The 22,383-nt window shown below is 45.8% G+C and overlaps 1 protein-coding gene and 1 pseudogene across 1 annotated transcript in view; one reads left to right on the plus strand and one right to left on the minus strand.

Annotated features, from left to right (window-relative positions):
• Nucleotides 1-22,383, minus strand: part of LOC119958521 (receptor tyrosine-protein kinase erbB-4-like) — a 1,233,387-nt gene that overhangs the window by 674,451 nt on the left and 536,553 nt on the right. The window contains exon 3 of the mRNA XM_038787050.1: nt 13,556-13,742. Coding sequence (XP_038642978.1) covers nt 13,556-13,742 — 187 coding nt within the window. The remainder of the gene's footprint in view (nt 1-13,555; nt 13,743-22,383) is intronic.
• LOC119962476 overlaps nt 13,946-22,383 on the plus strand; it is a 51,394-nt pseudogene continuing 42,956 nt past the window's right edge.

A 22,383-nucleotide genomic window follows, 5' to 3' on the forward strand; every position in this document is an offset into this window, starting at 1 on the left:
CTTCAATTAGTTCAGGAGAACATGTCAGGAGCAGTATAGTTACAGCTGCCACTCTGGCAAAGCTGCAACATACTAAACATTGTAGCAGAATGAGATAGACAGAACAAAGCAATATCATAACTAAAAAATCAGATCAAAGCTCCCTTGTCCTATCACATCCAATCATGAATGATGGTAGATCAAGAAACAACTAGCTGGAAGAGGAAGCTCCACAAACATTCTCACCTCAATAATGCAAAAGACAAGGCTGAAGCATTTGCAACCCTCTTCAGCCGGAAGTGCTGAATGGATGATCCATCGTGGCCTCCTACTGAGGTCCCAAGCATCACAGCCAATCTGATTCACTCCATGTGATATTAAGAAATGGCTTAAGGTACTGGATACATTAAAGACTATGGACGCTAACAACATCCTGGCTATAGTGGTGAAGGCTTGTCCTCCAGAACTATCTGGACTCTGAGCTAAGCTGCTCCAATACAGCTACAACACTGACACTGACTCAACAATGTGGAAAATTGAACAGGTATGTCCTGTTCACAAAAGCAGGAGAAATCCAATCTGGTAAATTACAGCACCATCGGTCATACCATACTCTTGATCATCAGCAAAGTGATGGAAAATGTTGCCAACAGTGCTACCAAGCAGCACTTAATCAGCAGCCAGGGCCACACAGCTCCTGACCTCATTACACCTTTGGTCCATTCATGGACAAAAGAACAGAACACAAGAGTTGAGGTGAGAGTGACTGTCCGCACATCAAAGTGGCATTTGAAGGGTCACATGATGCAAGCACAGGAATAGCAGCATTACATAGAACATACAGTGCAGAAGGAGGCCATTCGGCCCATCGAGTCTGCACCGACCCACTTAAGCCCTCACTTCCATCCTATCCCCGTAACCCAATCACCCCTCCTAACCTTTTTGGGCACTAAGGGCAATTTAGCATGGCCAATCCACCTAACCTGCACGTCTTTGGACTGGACTCCGGTGCTAAGCATCCTTTAATCCTCTCGTTTGTCCTGTTTAGTGGCCCATGGGAGTGCGCAAGCCATAATATGTCCCTGGAAGATTTCTGGCTAAGTGTTGGTGACAAAATGCCGAGGGATCCTAAGAAAATTCGAAACAAAAGAGAACGGCCATGGGTAGGTTGGCCATGATAAATTGCCCCTTAGTGTCCAAAAAGTTAGGTTGGGTTACGGGATAGGTTGGAGGTGTGCTTAAATGGGACACTCTTTCCAAGAGCAGTGCAGACTTGATGGGCCGAATGGCCTCCTTCTCCACAGTAAATTCTCTGATTCTATGATTCTACATTTTCTTTGGTTGATTGAACAATGGCGGCAGCTACTTTGGAAACTTGCCTATTAGGAGAAACAAGTATTTCCTTAAAAGAAGAGAAAGTTGACACAGCGTTGTTGCAAGAAACTCATTTAGATGACAAGGAGTGCTTAAAGTTGAAGAGGGATTGGGTGGGGCAGATATTTTTTGCCTCGCTCTTGACCAGCAGTCATGGTGTCACCGTGAGAGTCAATAAAAATGTGCCTTTCAAAGTGGAGGACCCTGTGAAGGACAAGGAGGGTAGGTTTGTGATTATGAAGGGACTTTTATATGGGGGAATTTGTCTCGACAATAAATGTGAATGGTCCACCAAATCATTGTTACTAAAATCCTCCTGGGCTTTGCTGATTTGGTGTCGGCTAATTCCTTTATGGACGGGGACTTCAATTGTCATTTTAACCTCTTGATGGACAAACTCCCAGAAATAATCCCACTCAACAAGCAAGGGCACGAGCATCAGGGGGTGCATTCAGGGTGCTGAATATTAAAATGTATCAATTACAATTCGTCTCTCATCCTAGATTCATAAGGGAATGAGTCAGAGAGAACCCCTCCTCCATTTGGCTTGACGTTGAAGCAGGCCAGCCTGAATACTCCTTACAGGACCTGTTGTTTCACAGCGATTTCAGGGCTGGGTCTGCCAAGTGCAAACATCCTATCGTTAACAATATTCTGAGAGCATGGAGGATTTTCCGTCAGTTGGAAGAGCGATCAAAATTAACTTCCACTCTCTCAATTTTGTAGATTCTGTAATGTCTGACTTGCCTCAACAGGGATTTCCATAAGTTATGTCGCAGCATCCTAACTTGTTACTCATGAAGGTGTGCATCATATTACCATGTTTACATGGCCTCAGCCTCTTCTCCTCCATCCTCAAGTTTATCTGTTGATTATTTTTTAATTGTATATTCAGAGGCACCAGATTTAATGATCACATTGAACCAACTGTGTTGGGGTTCTCCTGTCTTTTTCTGTTTTCATGTATGCAGAAACATTTGTACTGTAGTTTTGAGGGTTTGTTGCGTTGTACGTAAAATTGGAAAAACTCTCATTAAAAATATATTTTTTAAATGTGGCATTTGACTGGGTGTGAAATTAAGGAGTCCGAGCAAAACTAGGTCAATGCAAATCAGAGGTAAACACTTTGCTGGTTGGAGTCATACCTAACACAGAGGAAAATGGTTGTGGTTGTTGGAGGCCAATTATGTCAGTTCCAGGGCATTGCAGTAGGTGTTTCTTAGGGGTGTGATCTTGATGCAACCATCTTCAGCTGCGTCACCAATTATCTTTCCTCCAACCTTGAAGTCAGAAATGGGGGGGCGCGATTCTCCGCAAATGCGGCGAGTCGTAAAGGCTGCCGTGAAACTGGCCGTGTTCCACGGCAGCCTCCGCACCCCCTCCCGGGACCCGATTCTCCCCCCCAGGCGGGGCTAGCAGCGTGGCCCCGTGAAGCACGGCATCGCAGCCTTAGCGACCGTCGCTAAGTCCGAGTGCCAAGCGTCACGCCGGCTGACGCGCACGAAGACGTCCGTAACGGACGCACTCTTTCTCCCTCCGTCAGCCACGCATGCGCGGGTTGGACGGCTCCAACCCGCGCATGCGCGGGGCCGTCATCTCCCTCGGCCGCCCCGCGGACTGATCCTGTGGGGCGGCGGAGGGAGAAAGTGTGCTTGCTGCCGTAAAAACGGCCGTAAAGGCCTGGGAACTCGGCCCATCGCGGGAGGGCGTGAAAAATGTCGGGGACGCCCTCCCGCTATTCTCCGACCCGTCGTGGGCAGCGGAGAATCGCGCCCGGGGACTTTTGTTGACGATTACACTGTGTAAAGTACCATTCACGACGCCTCAGGTACTGAAGCAGTCAGTGACCATATGTAGATAGACCCATACAGCTTTCCGGTTTTAGCCGATAAGTGGCAAATAATATTCACGCCACACAAGTGCCAGGTAACGACCATCTCCCACAAGACAGAATCTAACCATTTCCTCTTGACATTCAATGGCATTGCCATTGCTGAATCTCCCCACTATCAACATCCTGGATGTTACCATTGACCCGAAATTTAACTGGGCTTGCCATATAAATACCGTGGTTTCAAGACAAAGTCAGAGATTAGGAATTCTGTGATGAGTAACTCACCCCAAAACCTGTCCATGCAATGGCCTCATAGCTTCCTGATTTTCATTGAAATTAGACAAGTTTCCCAATGGCATAGCTGGAGCATCTAGATAATCTTCCAGGTTCAGAGCATCTGACGAATAGCCTTTTACTTTCTCAATGTCATTATTGGCCCTTCAATGCCAACAGGCTATTGAACAAAGGGAGCATTTGTGTCTACATTTGTGTCTTCACCTGTTTATCTATGTAAACAATATGCTGATATGTAACATACATGACAGTCAGTAGAGGGAAGTCATTTTCTTCTCCCTTGGTCATGAATATTGAAACCAGTTGCAGTGCCCCCAATATTGTCTGTCTGAAATCAATTAATTTCCAGGGATTGAACTGGAAATTGCAGTAATAATGGTGAGATAATCGATTTCTCGTAATGTTGGTTGAATGATAAATATTGGTCAGGGCTGGAAGAATTCCTCCATTCTAGCTCAAAATAAAGGGGCAGGATTCTCCGGTCTCTGACACCGAAATCGTGTTCGGCGATCGGCCGGAGAATCCACACTGGCGCCGAAATCAGGGGCGGTGCCGCTTTTGCAATACTCTAGGAGTACGCCACAATGCCACACGCCGTATGGATGGCCTCAGGACGTTCCCTGAGGCCCACCCCGATGCTCCGCCCCTGACAGGCCAATTTCCCGACCTTGTGGGTCTCTCATGCTATTTTTTGTTGGGAACGCGACATGACGGCTATGGACTAAGTCCAGCACCACCACAGTTGGGGGATAGACGATCCGCAGGCAGAGGATGCTTTGGCAGGGGCTGGGGGCACTGGTGGGGGGTGGTCCGGGGGTGGCTAGCCTGGCCAAAGGCAGGCACTATTTGGCAGGCCGGGTCTGCACGCGGCTGATGCCACGTTGCACGGCGCGGCCGCTGCAGGCCCCCACCATGTGCATGCGCGGCCAAGGACCCGGCAATTCTCTGGCCGTATAGGCAGCTGGAGCCGGGTGCTCTACGCTATGTGCCTGCTAGCCCCCCACCAGACGGGCAATCGGTGGCCATATTGCACCGTTTCTTCGGTCGTAAAAGGCCACCATTCCCACGCCGGCATCAGCACTTAGTCTCAGAATCGGAGAATGCAGCCCAGGATATTTTACATCCACCTGGGAGCAGACGGGGGCCTGGGTTTAATGTCTCATCTGAGAGCCATCTTCAGCAGTGCAGGACTGCCTCAATGCTGCACTGGCAGTGTCGGCCTGGATTAAGTGCTGAACTCTCTGGAGGGGACAAACAAACAGCAATGTCATTCTATTGACTCATGGAAAAATGGCCAGTTAATGTTGTCTCTTGTGGTGTTAGTTGAAGGGTGAATGTTGGCCGAGGCACAATTCTAATTTGCCACACAACTTTCAACATCCACTTTGTCTAATGGCTCATTCAAAAAACAGCACCTCCAACAAAACAGCCTCTGTGTTCACTGAAGAAATAGTCCATAGAATCTTTACAGTGCAGAAGGAGGCCATTTGGTCAATCAAGCTTGCACCAACCCTCCGAAAGAGCACGCTACCTCGGTCCACTCCCCTTCCCTATTCCCATACCCCCCCTACCCCACACATCTTTGGACAGTAAGGGGAAACCTTAGCATGGCCAATCTACCTAACCCTGCATCTCTTTGGACTGTGGGAGGAAAAACTTAAAACTGTCTCCTGGAACCCCCCTCGTCACCCCTGACCCCCCCACATCAATTCCCCTAGCCCCGCCGAAGCCCCCCTGCCAGCGGAATAGCTCCCCCACGAATGTGGCGGAGTTGGACACAGTCTGCAGCCGCCATGCGAGGTCCCCGAAAAGTGAGAGGACCACACTGTCGGGGATTCGGCCCTCTGGGGGTGGAGTATCGGGGGAGGGCCTCAGGTAACGTCCTGAGGCCGTCCCAACGGCATGCGGCGTACTCCTCGAGTGCGCCGTTTTTGATGGGGGCGGAGCATCGGGAAAATGCGGCGCCCCTGATTCTGGCGTAAAATCGACTCTCCGGCCGATCGGCAATCGCATTGACGCCGACGGAGAATCTGTGGACTTTGACGACATAAAACCACACCGCATCTGGACCGATTCCTCTACTATTAAGGGGCTAGCATCGGTGCCGCGTGCAACACAATCGATTCAAATGAAAAAAGGTGTGGGATTCGCCGGATCAGTGATTGACACTTGGGAGGCTGACAAGCTGCAGCCGCTCATACAAATTACTCTCTCTACACACACGTATTTAAGCCAAAAGGATGGCACTGGTTGTGCTGGAGTGTGCCCATGCAGCTGATGGATCCTTCGGGGCCAGAGGGCACCCAGAGGGACACCTATATGACCTGTGGCATCAGGTTCAATAGGGGCTGTTGGCGGTGTGCGGAGCTGCATGGCTGCCTTGCCGGCTGCGGCAATGGTGCTCCATGTCCATCCACCCTGACTGCACAGCCACATCCTGGCCAACCCTCAGTACTCCCCCCGGCTCTGGTAGACGTCCCTCAGTCGGCGGCACAACTGCCAGCACACTATGCCCATGTTGGACACTTTACGTGTCTCCTCTCTGTCCCTCATAGCCGCCACACCAGTTTCATAATATTTAAAAACACAAGAGAACCACGCCGTCGGGGGCAGACAATTGAGGACGCCCTGGAGAGTACCGGGTCGGGCCCCCTTAAGATATGCAAACTGTGTCTACTGTACTTGCAGAGTGAAACACATTGACGCCATTTTTGAGATGATGGAGAATCGCGATTTGCCATCAAATCGGTGCCTGCTGCAATTTTGCCTATTCTCCGCCAAATCGCAATCCCCAATTTTTTCAGTCGGCTAAAAGAGAATCCAGCCCTGTGTAAACTGCACATCTCTACTCGATACTACGAGAGCTAATGGGACTTGAGACAGCTTCCTTCCATAATGGGACTGGCAAAGTTACCGTGTTGGATTCTGAAAGAGAGGAGCATTGTTTCCATGTCATTGTGGCACATCCCGATTCTATGCTTGAGGGGATTGTGTCTCTCTACTGCAAGGTGGCACACAGTCTAACCTCTAAATCACTCTCGCCTTTATTGTTGGGTGCAGTGAAGCTCTGCGTTTCATCTTTTGTTCAGGAATTCATATTTCACAGCCCTCGCAGATGACCCCACCAGATAATTTACTCCTCTGAATGATTACCTTAATTAAAATGTCAGGGTGACATTTTTCGTTTGCACAGAGATTATCGCAGTTTAACAAGCATTTGGGGTTTGGAAGTAACTAAGAGATGTACATTTACAAGTGCTTCAAACACTCCCCAAATATTCCTCAGACATAATTTTATTTTTCCGCTTCCTTACAAATCTACTTTTGAAAGTTAAAGGAAAGTTTTGCATTTCTGCTGGATCATTCATGACTTCACAGAATCATAGAATCTTGAATATTTACAGTGCAGAAGGAGGCCAGTCGCCCCATCGAGTCGGCACCGGCTCTTCAAAAGAGTACCCTAATTAAGCTCAAACCTCCACCCTATCGCTGTAATCTAGTAACACCACCTCACCTTTTTTGGACACTAAGGGCAATTTAGCATGGCCAATCCACCTAACCTGCACGTCTTTGGACTGTAGGAGGAAACCGGTGCACCCGGAGAAAACCCACACAGACACGGGGAGAACGTGCAGACTCCACACAGACAGTGATTTCAGGATACCTCAAAGCATTTTACAGTCAATTAAGTACTCTTTGAAGTTTGTTGCAGTTGTAATGTAGGAAAGTGGGCAGTCAAAGTGCACATGACAATTTCCCTTAAAACTTGCAACATGGTACTGACCTAACTATTTTAGTGATGGTAGTTGAGGAATAAATATTGACCCAGGACAAAGGTGAGAACTCTCCTGCACTTCTTCAAAATTGAGTTGTGGCACCTTTTAGATCTGCCTGAGAGGGGGGGGGGCTCTGGTCAACATCTCATCCAAAAGTGCAGCTCTCCATCAATTCTGCACTGAAATGTCAGTCTAGAATTTTGCTCAGGCTGAAGAACTATGAAGACTTTTGGCTCCAAGGCGAGAGTTTGACCAGCTAAGCTATGAGGATCTTTGCCACATTTCACACCCAATTAAAGAGGATTCTGCACAGGGAGCGGAGTTGTACTGCGAGATTGGTTTACCCATGTGAGAGATATGGGGCGGGAATCTCCGGTCGCCAACACCGAAATCGCGTTCGCCAATTGGCCGGAGAATACCCGTTTCCAACCAAATCAGGGGATGGCACCACTTTTGAGGTGCTCCACCCCCTCTAATCGAGGCCCTAACACGGCCTAAGGACATTGCCCGAGGCTCACCCCCTGATGCTCTGCCCCCGAACAGCCGAGTTCCCGATGGTGTCGGTCGAATGTGATATCATCCAACGGGAACTCGGCATGGCGGCTGTGGGTTCAGTCCAGTGCCGCCACAGTCGGAGGAGGAGGAGGAGGATCGATCCCCGGACAGGGGGGACTTTGTCAGGGGCTAGGGGCACTGTTGGGGGGTGTTCCCGGCCAAAGGGGTGGACAATTTTGCAGGGCATGTCCGTGAGCGGCCAAAGCCATGTTGCGCGGCACGGCCACTGCAGGCTGCCACCGCCGTGTGCATGCGTCGCCATGGACCCATCAATTCTCTGGGCTGCATCGGCAGCTAGAGCCGGGTCATCTATGCTGCTCGGCTGCTAGCCCCCAGCCAAACGGAGGATCACTGCCCGTTTTACGCCAAATTTTCGGTCGTAAAACACCACCGTTCCTACGCCGGCTTGGTGACATAGCCTCCGAATCGGAGAATCCAGCCCAGGTTACTTAACTTAGGTCTCTGCTAGGGTATAGACATGCTGCTAACACATGATTGTCATGTCATTAATCGGATGCTTATTGCTTCTATTGACTCTTTGAAGGTTACCATGTATGACTATTTGTTGAAGCAACTCATATTTCATTTTAACAAGAAAAGCTTTATTGAATTCAAAATCCAACAGCGTCTTCAAGAATCCTGGGGGTGAAATATAAGGTGGTTGTCAGAATGCAGTATGTAATCGCAGGTAATCATTCATGTAATATTATGACATAAATGCACTTGACATTGACTCCATATTTATTTAACTTTTAGATATAATTCGAAGGGAAACCTATTTTTTTAATCAATAGTAATACAACAGGCTGACCAGGGCAAAACAACCCCATTTCTACTTATTGCCTCTCCTAACAATGTAATTCAAGTGGGAAATTGCAAGGGGGAACCTAAAATAAAGACCCCGCCCCTTCCAATGCTCAGCAGTTTGAAGTCACACAGGTTCCTGCTTACATTATTTGAAAACACTGGAGGATGATTGAATTTCCAGGAGTAAATGATCCCTCGTCCACCACAACTCAGCTACAACACTGCTGTAAACTCTTAACACTTTGCTGTCGTAACCCTATCACGTTTAAGTACAGGCTGAGGAGTGTGAATAGGTTGAGGGACATTTGTCACAGCTTGAGTTGGGTGTGTTTCTCCCCCCCCCCCCTCGCTATTACATAGCCTGACAGAATATTCTGAAGGTCCTTCACACTGTGCGTAAAGAGGTCCTTGCTGATGTATAGGTTCTTCACACTGTGCGTAAAGAGGTCCTTGCTGATGTATAGGTTCTTCACACTGTGCGTAAAGAGGTCCTTGCTGATGTATAGGTTCTTCACACTGTGCGTAAAGAGGTCCTTGCTGATGTATAGGTTCTTCACACTGTGCGTAAAGAGGTCCTTGCTGATGTTTAGGTTCTTCACACTGTGCGTAAAGAGGTCCTTGCTGATGTATAGGGCCTCAGTTTGTTGGCCACTAATTTCTCTTTCTGACCTCTGATTCGACTGTCTGAGCTTCCTGTCCAATAATAGCTTCTAATTGGATTAACGGTCTCAAGCATCGAACAAACCGACACCTTTCATAACCCGCCAAAGAATGTATCACTGAGTGATACAGATGAGTCATGAGTGAATGTGTTAAACAACAGAGTTGCTGTGTGCCCAATATATCCTCCTCCAACCTTAGGCAGACATTTCCTGAGATTCCAGTAAACACTCATTGAACTGAAGCATGCATCGATGATTGTTTCAATGATTTCCTGTTTCCTTATGAATTGCACTTTGTTCTGGATTGTTAACCATTTTGATCTCCTGAAAAATGAAAAAATTAAAATCGCTTATTGTCACGAGTAGGCTTCAAATGAAGTTACTGTGAAAAGCCCCTAGTCGCCACATTGCGGCGCCTGTTTGGGGAGGCTGTTACCGGAATCGAACCGTGCTGCTGGCCTGCTTAGTCTGCTTTCAAAGCCAGCAATTTAGCTGTGTGCTAAACAGCTCCTCCTTCCTGATTCAGATTTCCACATTGATCACGCAGAAGGTGCAAACTGCTCTTCTCTCGATTCCCACCACCATCGACAAGGCACAAGTTGGGATGGAACTTGGCTGGATGAGTGCAGCTCCAAGAAGCTAGACAGCATCCAGGACAAAGCAGTCCGTATGAGAACACACACAAACAGACTCAAAAACAGCTTCTTCCCCACTGTCACCAGACTCCTAAATGACCCTCTTATTGACTGACCTCATTAACACTACACCCTGTATGCTTCAACCGATGCCAATGCTTATGTAGTACATTGTATATCTTGTGTTGCCCTATTATGTATTCTCATGTATTTTCTTGAATTTTGTTTAATTCCCTTTTCTTCCATGTACTGAACGATCTGTTGAGCTGCTTGCTTGGGGGTGGTCCATGTGACTCCTACCTGTCTACTTTCTTTTGACAAGGAATGTATATTCTTTAGGCTGGATTCTTTAGATTGTTATTGTTTCAACCATTAAGAATTTGAAAAGAGGTTTCCTGGTCCTTTGTCCCAGCAGACTGGCAATCTCCATTGGCCAGGCCTGGTTAAGCGCACCTTCAGAGATAAGGAGGTGTCATCTTCTCTGAATACCAGAAAGTTTCTTTTGTTTGAGTCATAGCCAGCAGTGGAGTCAGTCATTGTAAAGTATTTGTCCAGTTTTTAAAATTTTATAAATTGACCATAATGGTATATATAATTTCTATATACTGAGCCCCCATCTTTTGTTTACCGCACTGAGTGTAGGTGAAAGATCATGGAAAACCTCATTATTGTAACATGATGTTATTTTAAAAAAATATATTTTTATTCTCCTCCTTTATCACAATTTTTCTCCTGAATTTACACCCAACAACAATCAATAACCAACAAATATCTCAAACCCCATAACAGTAACAACGATCCCATCCTACCACCATGCCCAGACATCAGCCCGCATGTTAACATAAACAAATGACAAAGAAAAAAAAAGGAATCAGGGATTACCCATAGCCATCTTCAACATACATAGCCTCCCCCCCGCCCCCCCCCCCCCCCAACTAATGTTCGATGTTATCCAGTTCTTGAAAGTGCATAATAATTAGTGCCCATGACTTGTAGAACCCCTCCGAGCTTCTCCTCAGTTCGAACTTAACCTTCTCGAGGGTCAAGTATTCCAACAGGTCCCCTTGCCACGCCAGGGCACAGGGTGGAAAGGCCGCTCTCCATCCCAGCAGGATCCGCCTTCGGGCGATCAACAAGGCGAAGGCTATGATTTCTGCCTCCGCACCCGTTCCCAACCCTGGCTGATCCGACACCCCAAATATGGCCTCCCGGGGACCCGGGTCCAGCTTCACATGCACCACCTTGGAAATTACTCTAAACACCTCCTTCCAGTACTCTCCAAGCTTTGGACAGGACCAAAACATATGAACATGATTAGCGGGGCCCCCCTGCAACGTTCACACACATCTTCTACCACTTCAAAGAATCGGCTCATCCTTGCCCTCGTAGGGCAGCACGGTGGCACAGTGGTTAGCATTGTTGCCTACGGCGCTGAGGACCCGGGTTCGAATCCCGGCCCTGGGTCACTGTCCGTGTGGAGTTTGCACGTTCTCCCCGAGTCTGCGTGGGTTTTGCCCCCACAACCCAAAAGATGTGCAGGATAGGTGGATTGGCCACACTAAAATTGCCCCTTAATTGGAAAAAATAATTGGGTACGCTAAATTTATTTTTTTAAAAATCAAAAAAATCTTTGCCCTCGTGAGGTGTGCCCTGGTAACATGATGTTATAACACAATGTCACAACACCATTTCTGCCTGTGTGAAGAACTGCTTCCTGATTTCACTCTTGAACAGCCTTGGTCTAATGTTAAACTTATGCCCATTTTCTGTGAACTCCCTCAGAATTTAATCTTCGTCTAGATTGAACAAATCAAGTTAGTGAAGGTAGCCTGTAGTGTGAGTCCATAGAGTATAATGGGGACATTTTCTTCGACCAATAATGGGGACATTTTCTTCCATCAATAATGGGGACATTTTTTTCGATTCTAAGGCTCAGCCCCTTATTCTCAACCCCCCTCACCAGTTGCAAATGTTTCTCTCCATTAACACTATTAATTCCTTTCAAATTCTTAAAATCCTCGATCAACCCATCCATTAGTCCCAATACCTGAGAGAACTCTAGCCAAATTTTTGTAATCCCTTCTCACAATCAAACTCTCAAAATGCTGGTGATGCTCTGGTGAATCTGCACTGCACTCTTTGCATGGTTAATATACACTCTCCAACATGCAGTGCACAGCACTGTATACTGCACTCCACATTTGGTCTAACCAAGGCTTTGGTTAGGTGCAGTAAAACTTCCCTCTTCTTCATATGCTCATCCTTTAGTTATAAAACCTAAGATTCCATTTGACCTTCGGATTTTGCACCTGACTACAACATTTTAGCGATCTATGTACGTGAACCCTAAGCATGGGATTTTCCTAACTGTAATATGTTTGATTGGTGATGGAACAACATGCTCACAATTTTAGACAATCTTTTGGACATCTCTTTTGGATGCCTATTAACTATGCATTTCCACAACCATCTGTTCTCTTTGATAGTGTGATGCAGCACAGAAGGTGATCATTCAGTCCATTTTGCCTGTGTCGGCTCCTTGAAAGAATGATCTCACAAGTCCCACTCCTCTGCTCTTTTACCCCAGCCCTGAATTTTTCATCTCCCTTTAAAATATTTCTCTAATTTCAAAGAATAAAGAAAAGTACAGCACAGGAACAGGCCCTTCGGCTCTCCAAGCCCGTGCCGACCATGCTGCCTGACTAAACTACAATCTTCTACACTTCCTGGGTCCGTATCCCTCTATTCCCATCATATTCATGTATTTATCAAGATGCTCCTTAAATGTCACTATCGTCCCTGCTTCCACCACCTCCTCCGGCAGCGAGTTCCAGGCACCCACTACCCTCTGTGTAAAAGACTTGCCTCGTACATCTACTCTAAACCTTGCCCCTTGCACCTTAAACCTATGCCCCCTGTAATTGACCCCTCTACCTTGGGGAAAAGCCTCTGACTATCCACTCTGTCTGTGACCCTCATAATTTTGTAGACCTCTATCAGGTCACCCCTCAACCTCCGTCGTTCCAGTGAGAACAAACCAAGTTTATTCAACCGCTCCTCATAGCGAATGCCCTCCATACCAGGCAACTTTTGAAAATTGCGACTGAATCTGCTTCTTCCACCCTTTCAAGCAATGCCTTTCAGATTACCGTCGAGGTGCGTGTGGAGTACAATCTCTGATGTATTGGTCAGGTTAGGGAAGAGTGACATAAATGGTTGGGTGGAGTCTATCCTATTGAAGGTGGAGCTTTGAATGAGGGTGGCACTGCAAGCAGAAAAAAATTCTCCTCATTTATTCTGACAAACCTCTTCATGATTTTGAACACGCCAAATCCCTTCTGCTCATTTCGTCACATCACCCAAGTCCCCAGTACCATTCTAGTAAATCCTTCTTCAAGTTCTTGATATCTTTCCCAAAGTGTGTGGCCAGAGGGTGGCACAATGCCAGCTGTGACCCAACCAGAACTTTATAACAATTTAGCATAACTTTCTTACCTTTGTGCTCCATTCATGTGTAAATGTATATTTACTGCAGCAAATTGCTGCAAGTTTATTCTGCAAGTTTTGGATGGTGAATCAATGCAGTATCAAGCTAAGGAAACCCATTATAAATGCTCCATGCAAGTCTGCATGTCTTACCTGTCATGTTCTGCAGACCCAGTTGCCTCAATCCAAAGGTGCCATCCTTCTTGTAGTTGAGCAGGATCGTTAGTGCATACCGTTCTTCGTATAACTTTGTCCCACGAATGATTCTTAGATTTTCCAAAGGCAGATATTCAAACTGGTTCAGGGCTGCCAGGATATATCCAGTGACTTCTCGAATGGACTAGAGGTTTAAAAAAAACACACAACTAAGGTCAGAAAAGCAGCAATCAGCGCCCACAGTGTTTGTAACTGTAAGCATAGCCGATGGCAGTAATGAGAGAGCCAGAGAGCAAAAGCTCTTGTTTGAGAGCCAGCCACCCTCTGTGAAATGTAAACGGCAGTCCCAACAGAAAAAACAAAAATGTACACTTCATTTCAGTCGGCATGGAATTAGGGATGCTGCAGATAGAGCCCCTGAACGTGGAAAGGTAAAATCAACCTGGACCTACCCACCTAAGCTCACACAAGAATTCAATTGCTTGGGACAGTGAGCAGCTGAGCTATACCTATCAGGGTTCAACCCTTTCTCTGGGTGTCAGTTGTGTGGTAGCAGCAGATGGCTGAGGCCAGGAAGAGAGGATAACGGAGGATGGAGAGGTGGTAAGGCGAGATGCAACTTTATGTGTGGGTGTGCTACTATTGAACAAGGAAAGGATTAGCCCAGCTGTGAGGTATCTGCCTGTCAAATAGCCTGCCGACATTCCCACATGAACAACAGTCATTTAGGTAAGGTATTGGCGGATGAAAGCTACATGTGGCAATAGCTTGGAGAGGAGGAGAGGGGAAGGGAGGAAGGGGAGGCAGGAAAGAAAGAATGAGAAATCTACTGAACAGGACCAGCCATATAAATTTTCCCAGTCAGGGACTGGATGAGTGCAACTGCAGCAACACTTGAGAAGCTCAGCATCATCCAGAACAAAGCAGCCCACATAATCAGCATCCCATGTGCCACCTTAAACATTCACCCCCTCCACTACTGATACACAGTGGCAGCAGTGTGTACCATCTACAAGGTGCATTGCAACAACTGGTCAAGGCTCCTACAATAGCAATTTCAAAACGCCCAACCTGAACCAGCTAGAAGGACAAGGGCAGTAGGTGTGTAAGAACACCATCGCCTGCAAGTTCTCCTCCAAGCCACACACCATCTGGACTTGGAAATACATCACCGCTCCTTGACTGTCATGTGAAAATCTTGAAATTCCCTCCCTTGCAGCACGGTGGGTGAGCCTGCACCACACGGACTGCAGCAGTTCAAGAAGACAGCTTATTTTCAAACTAGATATAGGGTATTGACTTGACTGAGGAGGACCAGAATTCTCTAGTTGTTTGTCTCAAATGCAGGGTTAAATGCTGCAAGAAAATGCATTAAAAGTGCAATGCTGTAGTGCTAGATTGAACCACTAGGGGAGTTTCTCTACAAGTGGCTGATCTCTTCTCAGTCATCAAAATGAGGTAATATAGCCAATTAATTCACTCATTGAATTTCTACAGTGCAGAAGGGGACCATTTGGCCCATGGTGTCTGCACTGACCCTCCAGAGGAGCCCCCTGCCCATCCCTGTAATCTGATCTGCACATACCGGGACACTAAGTGGCAATTTAGCATGGCCAAGCCCCCTAACCCGCACATCTTGAGAATGTGGGAGGAAACCGCAGCACCCAGAGGAAACCCAAGCAGATACGGGGGGAAAGTGCAGGCTCCACACAGACAGTCACCCAAGGCAAGTATTGAACCCAGGTCCTTGGAGCTGTGAGGCAGCAGTTCTGACCACTGTGCCACTGTGACGCCGATACACAAAGACTGGCAGCTTTCTGTTGATAGGTCAATGACAGACGTGGGCCCAGACAGCAGGATGTACCTTTAATTCCTGCAGTCAGACACATGGCTTTTTCCACTGATATTTGGCACACGGCTAGAAAAATGTGAATTCAGTCCTCAGGAGAGAACTGATGAAGCTGGATTTGGAACATTTTAATAAACTGACCAGATTTAATCTCTTGTCTCAGTGATCCGCTGCTAATGAGATGTGTGGTTACAGTTGATTCCCAAACTAGCAGGAAAGAAAAGCATGAGCTGATATTCACCATTGGTTTCTTAATGCGCTTTGCTTGTTTAAGATGACAACAAAAACAATTCCCCTGCCAAAGTTATTCTGCAGAAACTTATCCGTGGGCTAGGTGAGGTGATCGCTACGGTTGTATAGCTTTGAACATGCACAGGCTTGTTGGGTCGTGATTGTTGTAAATGAAGAATAGGATCAATGCCAATTATAATTCAATTACAAAATATAAAAGCTCCCAGAAGTGTTTACATCAAGAAAGGGCTTGTATTTAGATCACACTTTTCATATTCTCATGGCACCTGAAAGCACAGTCACTAATGTAATGTGGGAAAAGAGGCAGTTCATTTGTGCATAGCAAGCTCCCACAACCAATAATGTGATCATGATCATCTGCTCAGCACTGAGCTGCAGTGCCCACTGAGAATTTGCACACATATCTCTGGCATGGGATGTAAACCCACAATCTTCTGACCAGAGGTGTGAGAGCTTCCAACTGAGCATAACCACTGAGGTCAGGAAGCACACAGTTCAGGTTGGAATGGTGTCTGTCGTGGTCATGGAAGGACTGGATTCATTTTGTTAGACCAATTTTTTTATTTGTTCCCTTGTAACTCACAGTTCCAGCAAATATCACAGAACTGAGAATAATCAATGTGATTTACAGAGAGGGTTGTTATACCAAATGTTCCAATTAGACTGTCTATCTTCAACATTTGCAGGTAGTGTACATTGTCACTTATCAATTGTACCTGTAAGGAGGTCTAATGATACCTTTGCTGGTAAGAACTGAGGGAACGATAGGAAACAGGCTCTTCAGTCTTGAAACGAAGGAAATTAGAGGTTATTTTATATAAATCTATCAAAGATACTGAGAGAAGTGGAAAGGATAAATGCAGCATTTTTGCTTGTTGAATAAGACAGCAATAGGACAATGGAACAAATATATAAGACTGGTAAAAGGCAAGTTCAGGACTGATGCTGGGAAACTCTTTCTCACAGAGAATGATTAATACAGGAATGTCTTAAAACTGAGATTGTGAAGGCAGAACATTCCGAGTCAGTTTAATTCAGGAGAGACATACATATATTCGAATGTTAATTCTCAGGCTGGGCCAATGGACTGAAATGATTTGTTCCAGCCCTGTCGATTCCGACAAGAGGCAGGTGTTACACTATCTTGGATGTACTTCCAATTTACTACTAAAGTGACCATGTTAAAAAAATATCCAGAGGGATTTAACATGAGTAAATCAAGCATTATAGCACCAGGGTCCCGGGTTCAATTCTGACCTCAGGTGACTGCCTGTGTGGAGTTTGCATGTCCTTCCTGTGTCTGTGTGGTTTTCCTCTGGGTGCTCCGGTTTTCTCCCACACTCCAAAGATGTGCAGGTTAGGTGGATTGGCCATGCTAAATTGCCCTTGCTGACGAAAGGTTAGGTGGGGTTATGGGGAGGGGAGTGGGGGAGTGGGCCTGGGTGGGGTGCTCTTTCAGAGGGTTTGGGCAACCCGATGGGCTGAATGGCTTCCTTCTGCACTGTAGGGATTCTACGATTGGTATAAGATGCCAGTCAGTGTTGGTGACTAACAGCAGTGTGTCAAGGTTCCTTGTGGTGTCCTGTTGGTTGACTGCTGTTAAACCAGCAGAACCCTTGGTAAAATGGCAAAATCGTGCTTGGTGTCTGCTCTTGCGGGAATTTCCTAGCTGCCTGATAAAGGCAGGACCTCAGTCTGCCCATTCCAAAGTAAACAATGCTGATAGGGTGGCAAAACTGTAAACTGGGGTTTCCATCTCCTGGACCAGGAAGAGCCATGACGTGGAGATGGGACTGGCCAATGGAAGGCCATGGGCTGGATTCTCCGCCCTGCTGCGCCACATTTCTGCCCCGACCCGCCGGCGGGATTCTCCGTTACGCCAGCCGGTCAATGGGGTGTCCCACTGTGGGGCAGCCCCATGCCGTCGGGAAACCCCCCAGGCGCCGGCAAAATGGAGAATCCCGCCGGCGGAGAATCCAGCCCCATATACTTAGTTGAGTGCCATGAGTGGTCTCCAGACCTGGTGAGAAGCTCAGGCATTCAGATTACAGATTGCGTAATTTGATGGTCCATCTGAGGTCGCGACCTGAGGGATCTGGGCACCAGTGTGAGCGGGGTTTGTGATGTTGGCTGCCTGTCGAGGATTTTCTTTATTTATAACCGGGTATTCTCAATGAATGATTGTAATGTCTGTCATGGTTTCTGTCTCAAGGACACATCTAGGTATTTGCAGTGAACTGTGACAGGGCAAGATTCAATGGGTTCAAAATGTGTGTTTTGTGAAGGTATAATCACCATGATTAGGGGAGATGGTCTTGTGGTGGTAATGTGACTGGACTCGTAATTCAGACGATAAGGCGAATACTCTGGGGACATGGGTTCAAATCTGACCATGACAGTTGGTGAAATTTGATTTCAATCAATAATAAAATAAAGGAATTGAAAGCTAGTCTCAGTATTGGCATCCATTAAACATATTGTTGATTGCCATGAAAACCATCTGGTTCACACATGTCCTAAAGGGAAATAAATCTGCCAGCCTTACCCTGTGACTCCAGATCCAAAACAATGTGGCTGATTCTGAACTGGACTCTGAAATGGCCCAGCAAGCCATTCAGTTCAAAGATAATTAGGGATGGGCAACAAATGTTGTTTTATAAATTTAGAGTATCCAATTCATTTTTTCCAATTAAGGGGCAAGTTAGCGTAGCCAATTCACCTACTCTGCACATCTTTGGGTTGTGGGGGCAAAACCCACACAAACACGGGGAGAATGTGTAAGCTCCACACGGACAGTGACCCAGAGCCGGGATCGAACCTGGGACCTCGGTGCCGTGAGCAGCAGTTCTAACCACTGCACTGCTAACCACTGCACGTGCTGCCCTCCTTCAAGTGCATTTCCATCTACTTTAATAATGTGTGACTTTCACACTGTGGATTGAGGCCCTTGAAATAAAATGGGATCTGTTTGAACTCAGCACTGAGTTCAAATGATCCTGCTGAGTTTGTACTTCCCTCTTGTGTGAGTCATGCTCAACCCCCTTTCCCCTACTCGCGAAAATGGCATCTTTGGGAAATGGTCATTCGATTTTCACATCTATGATAATGTGGACCATACTGTTCTCAGGCTTTGTCTGTTTAAGCTGCTGTGAAGCACCTTGAGGCATTTCACTGCATTAACAATGTCAAATTGTTGTTGCAAAATTTCACCCCTTGTTTGAGCAGCCTGCACATAGGCCCTATTGTCATCTGTTCTATGAAAGCCATGCTATTTGTTCCATGTATTCCTTATCAAAGATCTTTTCAAACATCAACTTGCCGACCTTATACTAGGTTAATTATAGCAGAGAGTGTCACACGCACAATACAACTTGCGTGACCTGCCTCATATACTGATCATCATTGTTCATTCAATACACCCTACTCTCAAATCCAAAGTTATGTCAGTATTATGAAGTAATATGCCTGAACCCTGTCCTCCTTACTGTCATAAAACTTCAGGCAATTCATTGTAATGATGATGGCAATTTCTCTTCTGTATAATATTTCATTGATTTAACATCGGTTTGTCTTCTGTTGGGGCATAAGCATGAGTCAGCATCCTTACGGCCAGCATCTCCTTTGTATGAGAAAATTACAAGCTCCATAAATCTATTTTTCTTGAAGCCATTATTGATCTGTCATGTCAATGCTTTGTCTAATGACAAATTATCTTAATATTGAAAATTAAATCCTTTGCTTTTGAGCTCTGTACATTTAAGCCACAACACAAGAGAATGCTCAGATACCACTGTGCGCCTTTTCATTTTCTGAATGACATATTGATACGCTCTACACCGTTTGCTGCATTTTCCATGTGCAACCTCAATTAAAGCTAAAAGTTTACTTCATTGTGCGTTGCTTTTATCTCCTCTCACTCTGGTATAAGGCAATGAAATGTCTCATCTGACTGGCTGCGATATAAAGGCTCCTTCAATTGCTGTTGCTATCTACTTACTAGTTGATAGGAGCAGTTTAGTCCTACACAGTAGGAGGGTTGAATGAGCTCCCGCATGCCATACAGCGAGGAAGAGGGCCACCCACACCCACTAGGCACCTGTGTCCCACTCAGCATCAGCCCAGATCTCGGGGCCCCACTCACCATGTGACTGGAGCAGTTTGAACCCTGAACCCTAAACCCACCAGTCTCAGAAGCAGGAACTCTACCAGCAATCCAAAGGCTCACTCCCTTTGTGTGCTGGCAAAATGTGTAATTAGTTTGTCTTATCAGATTAACACAGTAATGCAGCATCAGGTGAGATAATAATGGTGAATTAGCAGGCAGTAATCCAGTTGAGGAGATGATACAATATTATAAACCACAAGAGAGAAACAGTTATGATTAAAATGCATAAGCTTATATTTTAATTATGTTTAGAAGATGAGCATGACAACATGAGAGGCAAAACAAAGGGTATTATTGAATGTATGACCTGAGGGCCTCAGGCATATTAGATTTATGATATTGAGCCATTAGACTTATTAGGCTATTTTTCACATTGAATTATTTGTGTATTTACTGGCTGGTGTAAAATACTGTGCAGTAGTTTGGTAGCCATTTTGAGGCCTTGCGATCAAGGTTGACTTTGGTTCAACCTTAAAACACAGAAAGCTTCTTTAAATGTCTTCATCTCACTCTTAGCCAACAAATAATAGGGAATTCTTCAAACCAACTGTTAACTGTATTGGATTTCTTGAGTTCAAAAACCGAGCATAACTGAAGATTCATTTATCATTGGGCTGGCACAAAATGCAAGTTTGGATTAATTGAGATTGTCTTCATTAAATGCCTTTAAATATCGCTGTACTTCACTATAGCCATGCATGGGTGGCAATGTCTCCTCAGTGTAGCTTAATTAATCCTGTGGCATGTACAGAGAGGCATGCGGTTTAGTGTCCTGGAATTCATTTATTGTCAGATTCTAAGGAAAACTCCGATGTCTTTTTCTCTGACTGTGTAAAATAGTTTACGGAACGTAAAAGACAAAATTATTTCCAACAAGAATTCACTTCATGTTGGCTTTGGGGTTTAAGTCTATATTGTAATCCATGAATGGGTTTCTCACAAAATGTGGCTTCTTTTTATTTAATGAGTATGCACTCAATATCATTGTTCAGCAAAAGAACAGGGTTGGGGGTTTGTGTTTGGCAGTGGAGGAAATGAAAGGAGCCATAGTGTTGTGTTTCCCATCACTAACTTCCTGAACCTTTTATTGAAGTGGAATATATTTGTGAAATGTTAGCATGAGGCAGCTTTTCAACCACTTCTAAATCTCTCTCGATTTTCCTTTTTCTGTTATGTGACTATAGGTTATTTATTTTTCTCTTCCTTGTGAAAGGCCATTTGACTAAGTGGGTCACTTTGGAGTTGACCTTTTCTGCAAGCCAGGGTTGCTGCCTGGGTGGGACAAATGGTTTGGCACTTGAGTGAAACAGAATAGTCCTTCAGCCTAGTTTAAATTCTGGGTCTCACTTCCTAAAAGACATAGGGACAGTGAATAACGGGAATTTTATTATGGCCAGCTGGCTGAAGTTAGCTGTCTGCAAAACAAAGCCACTTCCTCCGGTTCCTCACAGAATGAGCAGTGTCTGAATGCTACAACAACTTGCATTTATGTAGCACCTTTAACTAGGCAAAACATCTCAAGGCACTTCACAGAAATGATGATCCAACAAAATTTGACACTGCCACAAATTAGGGCAAGCAACCAAAATGTTGGCCAAAGTGCTCTTGAGTTCCATCTTAAAGGTTGAGAGGCAGGTCGGATGAGGTTGACGGAGGTACATTTTGGAGCTTGGGGCCTATTCAGCTGAAAGCTCAGCTACCAGCAGCAGATCAACACAGGCCCAGTTTGTCAGTTTAAATTAATCATTCAGAAATCCTGCAGTACAAGTTATTGCACAGATAGATGGTCAACTGCTGGCAGACTGAGCCTGTGTTGATCAGCTGCCAGTGTGGACAGAGTGCAATGTGGGACACTCAGGAGCTTTAACAGCAGAAACTCTAACTCGCTTCTCAGGAAGACTGCAGACGTAAACAATCATGTTACCGATCAGAATTGTTCTTGAAAAAGTGCAATAACTCTGGGTCTTGTTGGGAGTGGATGCTTTCGTGGGAGATCCTTCTTACAGTATAAAGCACCGCATTGACACCCATGGAAGAAGTAGCTCTTGTCAATGTTTCAGAGCAGTATTTACACAGGAGCATCATGGGTCAGTTCCGATGCCTATTATTTAGATTAGTGATTGGTATAAAACTGATTTAAAATTGATCCGACATGCTGGGGTCCATGGAATTTATTAACAGCTTTTAGAACAGCCAGTTCTGGCAACAAATAGCAACAGCAGATAAATAAAGGCCAGTACTTGGCTCACTCACTTGTCAGCTAGCTTCATATTCTCCCATGAATGTTTTTGTGCCACTTTAGTATGTCAACTCGAGGAAGGGCTGACAGTTGCAGCCAAACAAGGGACCAGGGCAGGCAGACAAGAAACCACAATTTGACAGAGTCTGACCTGCAAACTCTCCTTGAGGAAAACTGATAGCAGGGGGACTCAGACTGCCGTGTCTCCGTGGCAGGAAACCTGCCAGAAATGTGACTCATGTCGCGTGGAAGGAGATGGCACTGGCATCGAATGCTAACTCTCTTTCTCGGAACTTCAGATCAGTTTATAAAGCAGTTCA

Source organism: Scyliorhinus canicula, chromosome 2 (assembly GCF_902713615.1).
Source record: "Scyliorhinus canicula chromosome 2, sScyCan1.1, whole genome shotgun sequence".
NCBI classification, from domain to species: Eukaryota; Metazoa; Chordata; class Chondrichthyes; order Carcharhiniformes; family Scyliorhinidae; genus Scyliorhinus; species Scyliorhinus canicula.